General features: G+C 37.1%; 1 protein-coding gene across 3 annotated transcripts in view; it reads left to right on the forward strand.

Annotated features, from left to right (window-relative positions):
* Positions 1-15,307, forward strand: part of mei-P26 (E3 ubiquitin-protein ligase meiotic P26) — a 37,437-nt gene that overhangs the window by 9,535 nt on the left and 12,595 nt on the right. The window contains exons 2-8 of one of the 3 annotated variants that reach the window (XM_073972684.1): positions 1,589-2,959; positions 3,018-3,222; positions 3,395-3,853; positions 3,922-5,215; positions 6,821-7,391; positions 7,450-7,613; positions 7,688-7,920. In XM_073972684.1, coding sequence (XP_073828785.1) covers positions 2,475-2,959; positions 3,018-3,222; positions 3,395-3,853; positions 3,922-5,215; positions 6,821-7,391; positions 7,450-7,613; positions 7,688-7,920 — 3,411 coding nt within the window. In that variant the 5' untranslated portion in view covers positions 1,589-2,474. Of the gene's footprint in view, positions 1-1,588; positions 2,960-3,017; positions 3,223-3,394; positions 3,854-3,921; positions 5,216-6,817; positions 7,392-7,449; positions 7,614-7,687; positions 7,921-15,307 lie in introns of all 3 variants that reach the window. The other 2 variants (XM_073972683.1, XM_073972685.1) reach the window with 2 other exon arrangements.

Raw genomic sequence — 15,307 nt, forward strand, 5'->3', positions numbered from 1 at the left:
ACGAAAATATATATGGGAGCTATATCCAAGTCTGAACCGATTTCAATATAATTTGGCAAATTTATTTCTAGACCAAATTCCTTCACACGTCCAAAATTTGGAGACATTATCTGTTACCATTTTATAGATATTTGCATAAAAATCTAAACTTTTTGGAGGTACCTCCGATTCTGATTTAGCAATATCTCCGTATCAACGCGGAATTTCAGAAATTATAGCTTATTTACTTTCAGGCCATGTAGTGATATACTTTGAAATTTTCAGGAAGATCGGTTCAGCGGGTTTGAGTCCATAAACTTCAAATAAACAAACGTACAAATATTTTTTTACTTTATATATATAGATAGCATAAATGAACCTGAGTTAACAAACATATTGTTATTATTCAAATTAAAAAACATAACATATTGGCTCGCCAGCCATAAGATAAAAATACGTACTTAAGCAGCCACTGATGCAGAAACTCAAGAAAAAAATGGTATCCGGTTTCAATTATTATAACAACTCTAAAGTTTAATTATTTACAGTATTTCTGGAATAGAAGGGGGACAAATGAGTCGTCTTTGGAAAATAAAAAGCTTCAATTTAAAATTCACAATTACAAATTTGCAATCTGCGATCTGATGTATAAATAGGGGCTCCAAATGGCGAAAATTGTCTAGCAAGAACAACATCTAATATGCCTGATGATGTTAGCCTAACCAGCTAACGAAACGATCGTCGCATAGTGGTTTTCAATGTAATCTCCTTAGGCCATAAAGCTCGATTAATTAAATTAATTAAAATTTACAGTATTGTTATTTGATATTGTCCGATTTTTTATTTATAGTCCACTTTTAACTCAATCACATGGGACGGTCTATCATTCAATATATGTTGTGTTCCAGAACCTGCAAAATAGTAATATTTAGAGCTATTTTTCCAATTTTGTGCTAGAAAACGTTCCCGTAACATAGTGCAAAACTTGACACCTCTTTAAACAGAAATGGCGCTGAATGAACTCTCTTCTGCTATTTTCTACCACACAAATTTGGGTGAGTGGAAAATACCAGCTTGTATCTGATTGGCGGTTACGTTGATGTTGATATTTCGGCCAGATTGTTTGCAAGTTTTGTCCTTTTTCGTTCCCGTATATTTTGAATAAATTTTGATAGTTTGGTTTTTTGCAGGCTTTACTAACACTAACAATTGTTATTATTATGTTAAAAACGGAATGACAAATTATACCCTCCAGGATGGTATAAAAATATATACGATTTTGCAACATTCTTCAGCTTTGTTGTTGTATTTTTACTGAATAAAAAAAGATTTTTTTAGAAAAATGATAAAAAAGGTACATTTTCAATGAAAATAGTTCCATTGTAGTACTTTTTGAAATTTTGAATTTTCCATCCCTGGTATCCCTGGTACAGAACAAAGCAATAGTTTCAACCTTCTCTGTGGAAATATATAGAAAAAACATATAACGTCAGATATCACGGGAAGGTGTTCCTCTCTGTAACCATGTTTTTCTATTACGTGTCGTCCTAGTAATCATAGACAATTTGTTGTTGCTTTATTGTAAGATTTATAAATATTTTCATTGCAGTGTCTGTAAAAGGAGCAGGAGCATAAATTGATATAGACTTTTCAAACATAGTGTGGAAAAATCATAAGACAAGACCAGGAGAACACGTTTCTTTCATCAAGGTAACGGCAATGAACAAACATTAATTGAACACAGTTTCGTCAAGCATATATCTGAATCAGAGCCACACCGTTTGTAATCCAGCTAAGTACACGGCGATCTTTGGCGCTAAGAAATAGTGCCAAGTATTTTGCAAAAGCAAACAACTAAAAAGGGGAACAGAAGAAAAAGCAAAGAAAATCTACACTACAATAACAACTATTTAATCAACATACAAAGAATGTTATATAACGAACAAATATAAATTCATATTCCAAATTTAATAAAAAATATTTTAAACAAAAACAAAATAAATACAAAAAAAATCGCGATTCACTGATGCGAAAGCTACCTACCAGATTGAAATTGCACATTACAATTATCTAGACTTGAAGCCAACAATAAGCTTAAATACAACTACTGCTAATCAACCCATCAAACAATATTCAACGAAAATTACTCCAACAAACTTTTATCAACATTGTTTAATCTGAGGAATAATAACAGAAGCTGCAGAAAATAACAGAAAGTTCCGTGATTTACACAATCAGTTGTGGCTGACACATAATTCTAATATATAGCTCGCCCAAACGATTTACACAAACTAATACTGGAGCATCTTTTTGGTTTAAATCTCAATAATCGTTGCAAATTTCACTGTTGAAATACATCTTTGCATTTGTGTGAAAAGGTCGTTGTGGTCATAAGGATCCCTAACTTTACTTCAAAGGAAAATTTAAATTATTTGCAGCTATTTTGTTGTATTCCACTTAGTTATACAGCGAAACGATTTAAAGAGGCTTTATATATGGCAACTATAGAGGATTTTGTGCCACATATTTTAAAAAGCACCACCGTCACTTCAAACCCTTCGTCTGTGGCACCAATCATAGCTAGTTCTGCCGACACTAACAATTGCACTTTTACTTCTGTCTTAGAATCGTCTTCTATTACGGCTGTTGCTAAAGCTTTGGAGGTATCAAACTTTATCACCTCCCCATCTAGTGCTTCCACTGTGGATTCGATTGTTGATAAAATTGTCAGTTCGTTGGATTTGAACGAGCCACTAATAACAAATAATTGTAATCCGATAGCAAAGGATTTAAAAAGCATTTCTTCTCGATCTTCTTCGGTTGCCGGCAGCTTGACATTGGGTGGGCTGGGCAACGGCAATATGTTTAGTGAAGTCTTCGAAAGCAATGTGGGCTCAGAGCTGGAATCTGGCTCTTTAGAGGACTCTTCTGGTTCCTTGTGTGAAGGTGGCGACGTAGATAAGAATTGTAAAATCTGCAGGTATATTCATTTTTTAATGTATTACGTTTGAATATACACATTTTGTTGTTTATTTTAGTTCTCGTTTGCAATCGCCTCGAGTTCTTTCTTGTCTTCATGTATTTTGCGAATCTTGCTTGTGCAAGTTGCTTAACGAAGACTCGTCGGGAGGAAACCTATCATCGTCTTCTTCGACTTCTTCTGTTGGTGGCGATCTAGTTCCACTCCATAACTCTTCTGGAAAATCGCAGATTAAGTGTCCAATATGCAAGCAAATAACAACGGTAAGTAAGTGCAAATGCACACGGTTAGATAAAAATATGTTGTACGTTATAAGAGTGTAGAAATGACCAATTAATGGCGCATATAATCAAAAATCTATATAATGCAACATATTAGATCCATTCTCTTTTTCTTATTTACAACGATGATGTATTTACTTTGATTCCATTGTAGGTTGGTCCTAAAGGTGTGCAATCATTAACATGTGATTATATACTTACCAATATTTTGGATTTGGCAACCATTGAGTCGGAACAATTGCATTGCACTTCTTGCAAGAGCAAGGAGAATGCAATTTCCCGTTGCAATGACTGTGCCAATTTCTTGTGCAGCGGTTGCGACAATGCTCATAAATATATGCGCTGTTTTGAAAATCACGAAGTTGTCAGGTTGGAAGATTTGCAAAAAACTTCCGATGGCGATAAACCATTGATTATACACAAGCCATTGTACTGTAATGTACATACATCTGAGAATCTCAAGTATTATTGCTTTAATTGCCAAATACCTGTATGTAACGACTGTTTGATTGCCGATCATAAAGGCAGCGAGCATCACTATGATATCATAGCCTCGGCGGAGAAATCTGTTCGTGGTGATGTTGAGAACCTAATAAAGGAGGCCAAATCAAAGGTATTGTATACATTTTTAAGATATTTCCACTGTTTCTTATGAATTATCTATTTTGATTATGTTGGCAGGTGCAATATTGCGACGATGCAGACGCAAATTTATCTAGTGCTCTAAATGAGCTACAATCTCAACATGATTCAGCACGTGACCTCATCCAAGAGACGTATGAGAATTACAAGAAAATCATAGAGAAATGCCGCGACCAGGCCTTAGTGGAACTGAAAAAGCTACACTCCGAACGAGTTTTGAAGATAATGGATTTGATGCAGAATATTCAGAACACTATGGGCAAAATTGATAACACTTGTAAATTTACCAATCGCGTTTTAGAGCAAGCAAATGCCGCGGAGTTCCTGGCTATGAAAAAACTAATAGCAACTCAATTTATTAATATGATCAATACAACTCCCAAATGCGACATAAACTATTCGTTGACATTTGATACCAAACCAGAAAAGTTTGAGCAATTGGCACAAGAAACATTTGGTAAATTTCGTACCGAATCGACACCACCATCACCAAAGGAGAGCACACCACCACCAACCCTACCCGGCATGCCTCCAAACATGATGAACGGACGTGTTGGTAACGGTGGAAATGGCAGCATGAACTGCTCAAATAGTTCACAAAGCCAATTAACCAGTTCTGTTACGGCTAGCAGCCCTATATCATTGCCAACTTCTATGCAAAGTTCATTTGATGGCGACATTTACGCTTTGAGCAATGGTTTCATGATGTCCAACGTACTTACACCAGATTCACCTCCTCAAGGTCAATCTGGATTGTCTCACCACCATCATCAACTGCAGCATCAGAACAGCACGTCTTCCCATCACAGCAGTGTTAATGGCTTTAATGGTATTGGTTCTATTGGAGCTGGTAATGGAAATAGTTTAAACAATTTGGGTAATTCCTCTCCTGGCTTCAATGGATCTCTTGGCAATACTCAACTCGGCTCAGTTCCTGGTGGTTCTATGATGGGATCTCAAGGTCTCAACGGTCTTAACAATGCTGGACCGCCCACAGGGCTCAATGCCCTAAGTAATCCTCTCAATAACAGTCTAACTGCTGCTCTAAATGGGCCTCTGGGCGCAAATGCTGGGGTTGCTGCTGTACCACCACCAGGAGGCTACAATAGTATTCTCGAATACAATTTATCTCGTCTTGCCAGTCTCACTGAAAATACACCGGATTCTCTTACTGATGCACTAGTTGGTTCTCCAAGTGGACCCACTGCCCAACCAGTTGTACCGGCTGCTAATGCTCAAAATCAAACAATTACTCTAGCCGATATCCTGAACGGCGATCAGCGAGCTTTTAACAATTTGCAAGCCCTTGCAAAATTGGGTTTAAATAACAACGGTAAGAATCAATTCAAATGCATATATATGTATATCAGTCATTTCCCAAAAACGTTCCTTATACCTTAAACGTTCCTTAGTATGTCTTAGTTATTGCCTCTATGTAACATTATAAATATATTTAATTTGGATGGAATGTACACCATGCAAAATGAAGTTCCCAGAACATGCAAGCCACTTACTTCGCCTAGTATAATGCTCTTAAGTTTGCCAGTTTGATCCAATACTTCGAATACAATTTTTATGGACAAAATCGAAAAGCGAATCTGTGTGATTTCATAGTACTTAATCGCTACATCCATTTGTAACTAGTATTAACTATAATGAAGGGATCTAAATCTCATCTACGATATTATTGAGGCTATGATCGAAATTTGAAAGCTTGAAATTTTGTATAACCATTTTCGATATAGAATTCAGTGATATTTTGTTCGACCTATTTAGGTTGCCTTTAATCGCATGTACAGAAAAATACCTCTAATAAAATAAATAGGAAAAGAAGGGTATCGAAAAGATTTATTTACAATCTTGCTAATTTATGCAAATTACTTTTCTTACCACATATTAGTTTCATTTTTTTGTCTTTTCATTTTTTCCTGCTTAGTAACTTCTTAAGTAGCTTATTATTTTATAACATTTGTCAAAAGGAGGAAGGTAAGTTTATACGCGCTCAACTTGAGCATGTTGAGTTATGAGACATTACGTTCTCCTAAAGATGCTCAATAATCAAAATAGGGTAAAACGTAAAAATTATTTATTACTCAAAATAAACAAGTTCTCAATTCAGGAAAATTGTTTTACTTTAAATGTTGGATAAGTTAAACAAAAACGAAATAATATATGCTTTGTTCCAGAACAGCAAGAATCTACTAATTTTTACTATTTTATCGATATCATTTTTTGTTTGAAAACTCACTGAATTTCGAATACTTGAATTAGGCGACACGCTTGCATTATATAAAATGAGAATTCTCTTTTAAACCCATAATTTTTAATAAATAATACAAATGAAGACAACGAAGCTAAATGTGTTTAGGAGGCTTTCGCAGCGATGCTATTCAAAAACAAATATATTCTGGGCTATGTGAATCGAAGTTGCGCAAAATATTGCATTAGTATAAAGTTATGAATGAATGTAGAAAATGTTTGTTTCTAATTAGAAAATTTTTTGTGGTTTGTTTTTTATTTAATAACCTATTTATTATTTATGTTCTGTTTTAATAATTTCTTTTGTTTCTTTTTATTTATTTTTTTTTATTTCTCCGTTAAACCCATACCACCCTACCAACAACACCTATGATCCACCTTCACAAAAACGCTCCACAACTTTTGCTGTCGTTTATAAAAACGAACAATTTCAATAACATTTCTCCCCTTACGTTTGCACTAATATCGTGTGGCGGAGGAATCCTTATTTCCCAACAAAAATGCCACTGGCTAACAATATACTACATACAAACTTATTGTACACAACAATTATATTGTGATGGAAAATAATACATATAACTGATTGTTTGTTAATGTTGTTGTTGCTGATGGCACGCGTGTTAATCAATAATTGTTATTTTGTTATAAATAAATATTATTGTTGGCATATTACAAGTAGATTTTCACACAGACATGACAAGCAATCAGCTATTAACGAGTGGACCCTCACCAACTGGATTTGATTGTTTATTACCAGATTACTGCCTACCCACAGCACCGTCGCCAAGTTTGCCAAATTTACCTCCTCTGTGTCCTGGCGGTGGGAACGGTGGTTCGGTTGATGATATGAGCATTACTAGCTTCCATGGCCCACAGCAACCTCAACCAACAACGACAAGTATAATAACGGGTCGCAATAAAGCAACACCAATGCAAATACGATGCAAGTTTGGCTCTTTGGGAACGTCCAAGGGACAGTTTAATTCTCCACATGGTTTTTGCTTGGGTGTTGACGAAGAAATTATTGTGGCCGATACTAATAACCATCGTATTGAGATCTTCGATAAATCGGGCAATTTAAAGTTTTATTTCGGAGTACCCGGTAAGGAGGAAGGGCAATTGTGGTATCCACGTAAAGTAGCAGTTATGCATACAAATGGAAAATTCGTTGTCTGCGACCGTGGCAATGAACGTTCTCGAATGCAGATTTTCTCAAAAAGTGGACATTTTATGAGAAAAATCGCCATAAGGTAAACTTGTTTGAATAAATTACGAAACTTAAATATAATAATTACTTTTCTTTCTTAGATATATCGATATTGTTGCTGGTTTAGCTGTAACATCCAAAGGTCATATTGTTGCCGTTGACAGTGTTTCTCCAACCGTGTTTGTCATTTCGGAAGATGGAGAATTGGTACGCTGGTTTGATTGTAGTGATTACATGCGCGAGCCTTCCGACATCGCCATTAGAGGTAGCTATTTGCCCCACAATTTTCTTTTGTCTATATCACGAAGAAGTTTTCAACTTTTTTGATTTTGTTTACAGATAACGACTTTTACGTGTGCGACTTTAAGGGACATTGTGTTGCGGTCTTCCATGAAGATGGTACATTCCAGTATCGCATAGGCAATGAAAAAGTTACCTGTTTCCCCAACGGAATTGATATTTCAAATGCAGGTGATATATTGATTGGCGATTCTCATGGCAACCGTTTTCATGTTGCCTGTTATTCACGTGATGGTGTCCTTCAATCGGAGTTTGAGTGTCCACATGTTAAGGTAATGATCGTATTGATATTGGTTGTATTATGCATTTAGAGCAAATTTTGTTGCATGTTACAAGGCTTAGAGAGATGGATTTTAATTTTGGGCCGATTCCGTACAGCGAGGCGAGTCGTGTCGCGTTGCCAAATGCAATTTTTAGATTCCGTACGGCAATATTGCCTTACGCCGTCAAATTTTGTCGCCGTAATGTTAATTTTCCGGCCACAACAAATTAGCTGTCGCCGTTCATTTTTACTAACGAATAAAAATAAAATAAAAAAAAAATAAAAATAACTTGTTATCGACGATTATTTTCTATCGCTGTACGTAGTGCATTTTTTACACGACTCGCCTCGCTGTACGGAATCGGCCCATTAATTAAACTTACAAACTAAAAAAATTACTAACAAAAATCAAAGGAAAGGGAATATATATAAAGATAAAGAACCTGCATATTACCCCCTGTGTGTACCAGAAAGAGATTTTGTGTAAAATGTGTACCGAATATTGACATTAATGTCAAAGTTCGGAGGCATTTCATTTATATATCCAATTGGAGACAAATAATTTACATTAGACCAGCAATAGTGTTTCTGTGTGTCATATATGAAAGATATGTAGCTGTTTTCATGGTAGCGAGTTCTCTGAATAAATTTTGAAATAATGTCACAAACGTATAAACCAATAGGTGTAATTTGAGAGATGGACAATAGTCGTTCTAATGTGCAACACTTATATTCTTGTATTCAAAGCATCTTCTTCTTTTCCGCTTAACTCCTTGAGGTGCACATAGGGCCTCTATAAACATCCTCCAGGATGATCTGCTGTTGTTGTAACAGTGTTTATTATTGTATGTTTGTGTGTTCGTTCTTCTGTTAAATCTGGCTCTGGGTCTATCCCTATCTGTTTCGATGGGATGTAGCCACAGATTCAATAGAGTTGGATGAGTAGGTTTGGCAGTGCAGTTGAATAGGTGCGGTGCAGTGTGTTGTGCGGGCGCATGCTGGGCAGATGTTTTGCACGGTGCGATCGGTCTTTGTCCTATAAGAATTTAAGCGACTGCAATAATCCCGAGCGTAGTTGAGCCAAAACTCCGGTTTGTTGTTGTTGTAGCAGCATTTAAACCCAATGTGTTCTTCTTTGGCACGACGGTGCCGAAGTTTTTCGGCAATTTACACACATACGACCCGAATGCATAGAGAGAACGTATGAAAGTGAGATAATCGGGCATGTTCTGGCATTCACCTCTGCACCTCACGTGTATCGAACACACCTAAAGCTGTTCTGCAACACACTTTTGTCATAAGGATGGCTATATAAAACGCGTGTGTGTGAATTAGTTTAAAATTAAAAGCTTGGAATTCATTTTATTAAATTAAACGAGAGCTCAACTAAACGTGTTGAGCAATGAATGTCGACTCTCTTACACGGTTTGTTACAGACTGATAGTAGGACATAAAACAAAAAGAAAACGTCAAAAGAACAATTATTCATTTAAGGAGTTATTTTACGTTACGTTAAAATATAATTATTAAACAAGTAAAACAAAGTAAAATATCATTCATGACAGCTCGGCCTTTCCTGACTTGACATCGTCCCGATGTCACCTTCGTCATCAGATTCATCTTCCGGGGGTAGCACGCACCATCTCTTCATCTTCTCGGCAGTATAAACGGAACTGAACGGCTTTTGGCTTATCTGCATACCCTTAACATCTTCTAGGAGATACCTGTCTTTACCAAGGACCTTAGACACAACGTAAGGACCTCTAAAACGTGGTTCGAGTTTGCGAGATTCGCCAGTTGATGGAAGCTCACTTTGTATCATAACCAAATCATTCACCTCATATTCGTGGGGTTTTCCATGTCGTCGATCAAATCGATCTTTCCATTGTTTTCGGCAAAGTTGCATGTTTCGTTGGGCATCTTCTTGGTTTTCGTCAACTGCTACATCTTCGTCGGTTTCTATTATTGCGGCTAGGAACTTGTTTCTTATTACGTCTCGTAATTTGAAGTTAAATAGCAACTCGTGTGGACTATATCCAGTACTATTATTCTTCTGGGAATTCACCGTCCATTGGATTCGTAGTAGATGGGAATCCCAATCACGTGGATCATTCGTTGATGTCCGAAGAAAATTCAAAATAACTTTATTGGCTCTCTCCACCTGTCCATTTGCTCTAGGTGTTCGTACGGCTGTCTTTACGTGGTGTATATCATATTCGTTGCAAAAGGATTCAAACTGTTTCGATGTGAAGGCCGTTCCTCTATCTGACACTATACGTTCCGGCAAACCAAAATATCCAAAAATGTCTGCTAGGATCTGTAAAACTGGTGCTGTTGAGGTATTGCGGACAGGTTTCACAATTAAAAATTTCGTAAAGGCATCACTAATAGCAAGTATGTAAACGTATCCCCTTTTGCTACGGACAAATGGTCCTAAATGGTCGATATGAATAGTCTGGAATGGGACAGGATTACTATCGTTGATATACATTTCGCCTTCAGGTTTTCCAGACTTTCCTTTGTTATAACAGCACTCTACGCAGGCAGCGATATATTCCTTGACATATTTACGCATGCGAGGGAACCAGAAATGTTTTGACAATCGTTGTATCGTTTTCTCTATTCCAAAGTGACCCATATCATCGTGGTAATACTTTACTATTCGCCAGCGAGCTGCCTTTGGTACTGCATACATTAATTTTCCGTCAACTTTCCTATACAACCGTTGATTTTCAAGCTGATAATCTTTCCGAATTTGGTTCTCTTGGTCCGATTTTCGTTCGCCTCTAAGTACCATAATAATATTTAACAAGTTTTCGTCCTGCAACTGCATCGTCAGCAACCAATCCGTGGTATCGATAGAAATTTGGGTAACGTGCTCCTCTACTGGGGCTCTACTTATGGCATCAACGTGAGCCATTCGACTTCCAGCCCTATGTACGCATTCGAAATCATATTCCATCAAATTCATCCACCATCTAGCTATTCGTGGGATGATTTGTGTCTTCGTTTTAATCGTGGAAATTGCAGCACAATCAGTCACAATTCGGAAACGTTTTCCTAATATGTACATTCTAAACCTGGCCAATGACTCAACAACAGCTAGAACTTCAAGCTCATAACTGTGATAACGTGATTCGGCTTCTGTACATACTCGGCTGAAATACATTACGGCTTTCCAAGATTGTCCTTCGTCACTCGACTGCATGAGTATTCCGGCAAGTCCAACGCTACTTGCATCTGTGTGTACTTCGTGTAAGGCATTAAAGTCGTATAAGGCCAACACAGGTTCAGTGCAAAGTTTTTCCTTTAGAGTATTAAAAGCTATTTCTTGTTCGGGAACCCATACAAAATTATTATGTGCCACCTTCTTCGTTAGCTGGGTAAGTGGTTTGGCAATAATTTGGAAATCAAGAACGAATTTCCGGAAAAATCCGCACAGTCCCATAAATCTTCGTATTTTCGTCGCATTCTTAGGCGTTTTGTATTTCTCAATAGCAATTAATTTTGACTTACCAGGCCGTATTCCGTTTTCGTCTATTCGGTGACCAAGGAAATCTATGCTCTCGTGCAAGAAGTTACATTTATCATATCTTAACGTTAGGTTACACTTCTCCAAAAGTTTTAAGAATCGTTTTAAAACTTGTACGCCTTCGTCGGCCGTCTTGCTTGGAATAATTACGTCATCCATGTAAACAATAACTACGTCCGGCTTTGCCATTTCAACTATTTTGTTCATCATACCTTGGAACACTGATGGGGCATTTACTAAGCCAAAGGGCATCCTGTTAAACTCATAGTGTCCGTCATGAGTTACGAACGCTGTTAGAGGTTTCGCCGTCTCCTCCAATTCTATCTGATAATAGCCCATTTTCATATCTAATACCGTGAAATATTTGTTACCTGCCAGCTGCGCTAAAATGTCCTCTATATTCGGCATTGGGAATGGTTGCCTTTCCGTAACCTGGTTCAATCGTCGGTAATCGACACACATTCTGTAATCTCCGGTTTTCTTTTGATTAAGCACGATCGGCGATGCATAAGGTGATGTTGATGGTCGTATTATATCTGCTTCTAGCATATCGTCGATTATTTCGCGTATTATCGGTCTACGTGCGAAAGGCAATCTATAAGGTTTCATGCATATTGGTTCGTCCGATGTAACTTTAATGTTCATCTTTACAATGTTACACTTTCCAATGTATTTCGTTTTCTCACCGAAACGTCCAGCATATTCTTTTATAACGTTATTCAATTCATTAACCGTTTCCGTTTTCAAAGTCTCATTAATATTGTTTATCGTTTTCGTTTTGATGTGACAACCTTCACTATCCATAACTAATTGTGTATTTCCCGAGCACAGTATATCTTTTCCGAGTAACATCTGAAAAACCAGTTTATCGTCCTCAATAATCAGTATAGACTGCACAATATCAACATCATCGATTTTCATTTCCATTTTAATTTTCTCGAAACACTCGTATTCACCACCTCCGAATCCGATAAGTCTAACATAACACTTTTCTTTACCGTCCATGTCTTTCACAACTGATTTTCTTATTAGACTTCGAGAACTACCACTATCTACTAGGGCTTTAACAATAGTTCCACCGATTGTCACTTCCTTGAAACACAGTCCTTCGTTGACTTCTCTGATTTGGTTGCACGTTGTGTGCTGTTGCGTTTTGCTTTTACAGTCTACCGCCGTATGTCCAGTACGGGAACATATTTCACAACGGCTTCGTTTCTGTGATTCGGGGCACTCACGAGATATATGACCAGTTTTCCGACAATTAAAACACTTGATTTCGTTGGTCAGTTTCGTCTTTGGTTCGTTAGGTGGACTCTTTGGTTTCTCTACGTTCTTTTTGCTAATAGCATTCGTTTTCGGATTATAAACGTTATTATAGCTACCGTAATTTATAATCGTTTTTAAAAGTTCACAACACGATGAAAAGTTCATAACCGATAGCACTCGTTTCAGATCATTATCGTTAATCCCGTTTATTACGTATTTAATTACAGATTGATCGTCTAGATTCCCGTTTCTCGCTACAGATAATACTTTATAATAAAATGTCTCCGGCGATTCTCCAAAAGCTCGACGCATGTTCATTAACTTCATATGAATTTCAGCAACATTTATAATCGTTGGGAATTCTGTTAAAAATGCACTAACAAAGTGTCCCCAGGACGTATAAACGTCCACAGCAGAATCGATCCACAATTTTGCTACACCTTGTAATTTCGTTTGCACAGCAAAAAGTAAAATTTTGTCGTCCCAACCATAAGATTGGCGAAGCTGCTCGACTCGTTGAATAAACTTATACGAAGTTATCGATTTATCGGTAGGATCGAAAGATGGTAATATCGACATTATGTCTTTCACATTATTTGTAACGAGTAAAGTCTGTGGCTGTATTGGTATAAATTGTGTTGCTAAACCGCTTTGCGTCAACGATGACGTCGGTATGTACTGCTGCTGCGTGAACGTTGCAGGGGTTGCGGGGAAATATAACTGTCGTTGCTGGCTCGTTGGTACATACGATTGTTGTTGTAGCGATGCATGTCGTTGCATATATGGTTGACTATTCTGTTGAGAAGTAAACGTCGAGACAGGAATAAAATTCGTTTGGAGGTTATGTATAGTTGACGAGATCGGGGTACAATTCGTGTACACTGGAGTCGTATTTGCTACCGTTGCTTGTCGAAGTTCTGCCGTTGTTTCGTCTGCCCAATATACATTTCGTCCTAAACCGCTGGACACCGTCGATATTGGCACAGCAACATGCCGTTGAACATCACAAGGAGACGTGCTGGAGATACTACGAGGCGTCGTAGGAGCTACCGGCGTATTTTGATCAAATCCAAGAAAATCAGGTGATGAGGTACCCAATGGTGTTCCGCTTCCATTTTCACCAACACTTTGAAATGAATTTTGGGACATTTCCCTTATGGACCGTTCCATTTCTTTTAGCTCGTGTGCGTATATTCGTTCGATTAAGTCAATTTTCTTTCCGCCCGTTTGAAGACCGAGGCTTTCGCACTTTTTCTTTAACTCATCGACTTTCAATTTTTTAAGCGATTCCATTTTCTATGAAAAATTGTTAAGACAAAACACAAGAATTCGTTTACCGTTACTTTTCGGTATAATAATGTTCACGTTTCAAACACACATACACGATCACGAACATAAAGATTTTAGTTAGTTTTCTTTTTAATATTTAATTTTTTTTATTTCATTCTCCGAGGCACGTATTTCTTTAAGCCTAAAAGAAATGTAATCCCACTTCTGAAATTGTCATAAGGATGGCTATATAAAACGCGTGTGTGTGAATTAGTTTAAAATTAAAAGCTTGGAATTCATTTTATTAAATTAAACGAGAGCTCAACTAAACGTGTTGAGCAATGAATGTCGACTCTCTTACACGGTTTGTTACAGACTGATAGTAGGACATAAAACAAAAAGAAAACGTCAAAAGAACAATTATTCATTTAAGGAGTTATTTTACGTTACGTTAAAATATAATTATTAAACAAGTAAAACAAAGTAAAATATCATTCATGACACTTTACACTTAATTGGGGTGTATTCCTCACACTGTAATTTTGATGTCGAGAGCTGAGTTAATCCTTATTTTTTAAAGAAACTAATTGCAAATTCCTACAAAAAACTGCATAGGACTAAAATTTAATGTTTTTCTATGAGTATTTAAAAAAATATTTAATTTTCTTAACACAATATGATTTAAAAATGTATTTTTTCTTAAAGTACAAAATTCAAAATGTACGCGCTCTTGTAGAAGTTCGTTTCTTTGTTTACGCCTGTTTCGTAAACAATCAAACAAACAAAGCGTACATACCCACACACGCATGTGTATTCGTTGATGCGCCAAAACAGACTGATATTTTTTCATTGTTAATGATAAAGTTTGAAAGCTGTAATTAAGCTTTCCAAAGTTCTTTCGTGAAATATGAAAGCTCTTTTCACGTGAAATACAGAACATCAATTGCTTTCACAGGTGAAGTGCATGTGTGATGTGAAATGGATACACGGTGAATTCCAGAACATGCCCGAATGTCACACAGTCATAAGTTAGTTGCCAATAGTTTGACTACATTCACATTTTAGCCTGTTTTCTTCTTGGTCACGCATGATTTAAACCTACGTAGAAGCATAGGTTTGATGCTGGATTGGCAGCCGCTGGCCGAAACACTATGGTTTCGGGTCAATCCGGTACGATAGAACCCGCTGCCGTGGGATTGAAACTCCGGTTTGTCGTGGCAGCTGACGCTCCTCAGCTGCGATAGATGGGGGATGTACTCCGAGGACTTTATGCATACTATATTTGCTTATGGCCTTAGCGTCCGAGTGAATGCTATTTAAACCTGCTTGA

This window comes from Musca autumnalis, unplaced genomic scaffold (assembly GCF_047663935.1).
Source record: "Musca autumnalis isolate F117 unplaced genomic scaffold, ASM4766393v1 scaffold_3, whole genome shotgun sequence".
NCBI lineage: Eukaryota > Metazoa > Arthropoda > Insecta > Diptera > Muscidae > Musca > Musca autumnalis.